General features: G+C 46.5%; 1 protein-coding gene across 2 annotated transcripts in view; it reads left to right on the forward strand.

The window, feature by feature from the left end:
* The window catches only part of dnah9 (dynein, axonemal, heavy chain 9), a 127,756-nt gene that overhangs the window by 69,958 nt on the left and 54,299 nt on the right, over window positions 1–3,499 (forward strand). For both annotated transcript variants that reach the window (XM_087175838.1, XM_087175837.1), the window contains exons 53-54: window positions 1,604–1,765; window positions 2,024–2,257. In XM_087175838.1, the coding sequence (XP_087031964.1) occupies window positions 1,604–1,765; window positions 2,024–2,257 (396 nt within the window). The remainder of the gene's footprint in view (window positions 1–1,603; window positions 1,766–2,023; window positions 2,258–3,499) is intronic.

Consider the following 3,499-nt stretch of genomic DNA (forward strand, 5'->3'; position numbering starts at 1 on the left):
GGGGTCTTTAATCTCTCTCATACAACTGTGTCTGTATTTGATCTCCATCCTCTCTTAATACAGCGGTGCCATGCTGCTTCACACCCTCATTTAGCATTTGAAAAATAAAACAACGCCTCAGACTTGGATAAACATCTGGCTCTATGATGAAGCCTCTCCCCAGACAATTTTCTTTCCTGACATTTCCAGATGAACTTGAACGCGTCGGGAAGCGGCGGACGTCGCTATAAATCACCAGCAGGAGCAGAGAAGCTGCCGTTTAGCCGCAGATAATTTCACCAACGTGTGGACGCTTTGTTCCCCCCCCTGGGGAGAGAGGGAGATCCAGGGGGGGTTGCTTATCCTGTCATTATTACAGTGTGCACCCACCCCCCCACAACCACCACCACCACCCACATCCTCCACCGCCGCCCGGCTCGCAGCTCCAGCTCCCTGGGCTGGAGAATGAATAAATGAGGAAGCAGTCCCGGGGGCTGCGGCTGCTGAGGAGAAGATTCCTCCCAGTCACTGAGGACGTGTCGCTGCCTGTGACTCTGCACCAGTTTGCAAAACGCTGCCAAAAATTAGCAGCATTATTATCTTGATTACTTTATTACCATCGCAGCTTGGAGCAGAATATTCATGTGTTTTGGACCAGCGGTTCCTGATGTGGGGGTCCGGACCCCACGAGTGGCGTTTACTTTAAACAGGCGTGAGACGATTTCCAACATAGAAAATGATACAGAAAGAAAATCATGTTGGAACATTTTATTTATTATTTTGGCTTCTTTTACTTTTCTGCACAAATGTCCACGAGGATGAAGTGATTTGAGGTCAAAGGTCAACGAAAAAAAGAAAACACCATTAATTATTCTGCTGATGATAAAACTGAAGGAGAGATTCCTAAATAAAGCTCGCTGTGACTCACGTAGGTTCATCTGCAACCTGTGACGAAGGGCCACACGTGGACTGAGTTCGGTTACTTTACTGAGCAGCTGATGCCTTTATGTGACGGGAACGTTTAGAGAGACAGGAAGTACCTGGAGAGAGAGAAGGGGAATGACATGCAGCGTTCACGTCGCCCTATTTTATCAACAAGCCTAAAAGGAGGAAGGAAGCACTGATTTGGACTGTAAATGAAAAGTCGAGTTCCTCTGGATGAAAAGTAACGTGTAAAACAAATGTAACAGGAAATGTAAAATCTTTCTCCCTCCACAGTCGATCATCGTCAGCGGTGTCTTTGGGTGTGCCCTCTGCATGTTTGTTTCTTCAGTCTAATGGTGCCGAGCATCTGGCTGAGCTTCTCAACAAGCCAGCTGTTCGTCTCCAGCAGCGAGAATCAGTCTGACGTAGCCCACAGCTCAACGCGCCTTTAATTCACATGCTTACCGGAGGCTTTATTTGCCTAATGATGTAGCTGCAAATAATTAATTCACAGTGTCCCCCCCCCCCCTCTTGACCATGAAGAAGTGTGTATCAGTGCAGGAATCCCCTTCGTTCCCTCAGTCTGACTGTTTTACTCACAGAGAAGAGAAAATGACTGTGATCAGACTCACTCAGTTCTGTCTGACCTTGGTGTGTGTGTGTGTGTGTGTGTGTGTGTGTGTGTGTGTGTGTGTTACAGGTGGCTCTGTGCTTCTCTCCGGTGGGCAGTAAGCTGCGGGTGCGCAGCAGGAAGTTCCCCGCGGTGGTGAACTGCACGGCGATCGACTGGTTCCACGAGTGGCCGCAGGAGGCGCTGGAGTCGGTCAGCTTCAGGTTCCTCCAGGAGGTGCAGAATATTGAGGTGAGAGCGGCTCATGCTTTAATATACACACAGGGACGAAGCACCTACAATAATGATGTTCACGCTCTGAAAATGTAATTTCAGATGTCAGGCACCGTGATGCAGTGAATGTGATATTAATTTCAAGAGCAAGACCGGAAGACCCCAAAATTGAATTCAGAGCCTGAGCCTCAGGAAATATTGCTTTCCATGTGAATCTGCAGAGTCATCTGCTCTTAATGCAAAGTAACCAGTTCTGTGACTTTATAATTCCCACAGCCTCAAGTGAAGGAGTCGGTCAGTAAATTCATGGCCTACGTGCACACGAGCGTCAATCAGACGTCCAGGGAGTTCCTGGCCGACGAGCGGCGCTACAACTACACCACGCCCAAGTCCTTCCTGGAGCAGATCAAGCTGTACCGCAGTCTGCTGGGTCAGAAGAGCAAAGACCTCACCACCAAGATGGAGCGGCTGGAGAACGGCCTGCAGAAGCTCAACAGCACCTCGGCTCAGGTACGGTCCAGCCGCCGGTCGCACCTCAGACACGTGTTTTCATGTGTCATGTTAAATTCTCCACTATTTTCTTTGTTTTTCCTTCATGATTTTATTTTATTTTATTATTTATTTCACACAAATCAGAAGAAGATAAAAGTAAAAGGGTAAAAACAAGTTTTATTTAATTCCTTTATTTTTAATGCAACTAATAATTTTCTAATTTTAAGGCCAATGACTCGATATTTACATCCAGAAATCTGGTTTAAACAGCAGTTGACATAATGACGTCTGCAAGGTTAATTTAGTAGCAGTTCTGGAGCTTTGTGTCGTATCTCATGATCTTCATCAGCACGTGACTGAAGCTTTTCAGTGATGAACATCTTCTAGAATCCAGAATGTAAATGATTTACTGCAGCACATGAAGTGTTTCTGTATGTGTTGAAGCGTCAGTGTCTGTCCTCAGTAATGAGACCGTCTGTAACGTCCACCCCTGGACTGTTCTCCCGCTGTGACGTTCAGGCTGTAGCTCCACTTCACAACAACAAACTTCTCACATCAAACCGATCTCGGCGTCTTTACACCACGTCGTCGCTTTCTCTGAAGAGTCGTTTCAAAAATCTACTAATTACATGTGAAGCTTTACAGGAAGTTTAACTCCCTTCTGTCCGGAAGGTGGTTGTTTTTTGTTTTTATTCTGACACGTCGGCCTTTCGACGATCTTCTTACTCTGTTTCTACAAACTCTCAGTCCTGACTGACTGTTTTCTTCCTGTTAACAGAATACACCTGTCATGTTAACACCAGACTGTGTTACTGTTTTAACTTTCCCTCTAATCTCTCTTGTGTCGTCTCTTCTGTCTCTATCATTATATCTGTTTTATTTATTTCTGTTATTTTTATTCTTTCATGTTGTTCTTGTTATAGTTATTTATTCTCCATCCATCACATCGTCAGAGTATCACCGGTAATTGTAGCAGTAGCAGTATTTGCATATAATAGTCTCTGCATTAAAGCCTGAACACACCAACATTGAAAACTCACTTGCTCCTGTGAGAGGAGAGGAGGAGAGGAGGAGAGGAGAGGAGAGGAGAGGTGGAGAGGAGGAGGAGAGGAGGAGGAGAGGGAGAGGAGAGGAAGAGAGGAGGGGAGGAGTGTGAGGAGAGGAGAGGAGGAGAGGAGAGGAAGAGGAGAGGAGAGGAGGAGAGGAGAGGAGAGGAGGAGGAGAGGGAGAGGAGGAGAGAGGAGGAGGGGAGGAGGAGAG

Source organism: Seriola lalandi, unplaced genomic scaffold (assembly GCF_002814215.2).
Source record: "Seriola lalandi dorsalis isolate HSWRI2012SDOR001 ecotype SW California unplaced genomic scaffold, Sedor1 jcf7180002054506, whole genome shotgun sequence".
Classification (NCBI taxonomy): domain Eukaryota; kingdom Metazoa; phylum Chordata; class Actinopteri; order Carangiformes; family Carangidae; genus Seriola; species Seriola lalandi.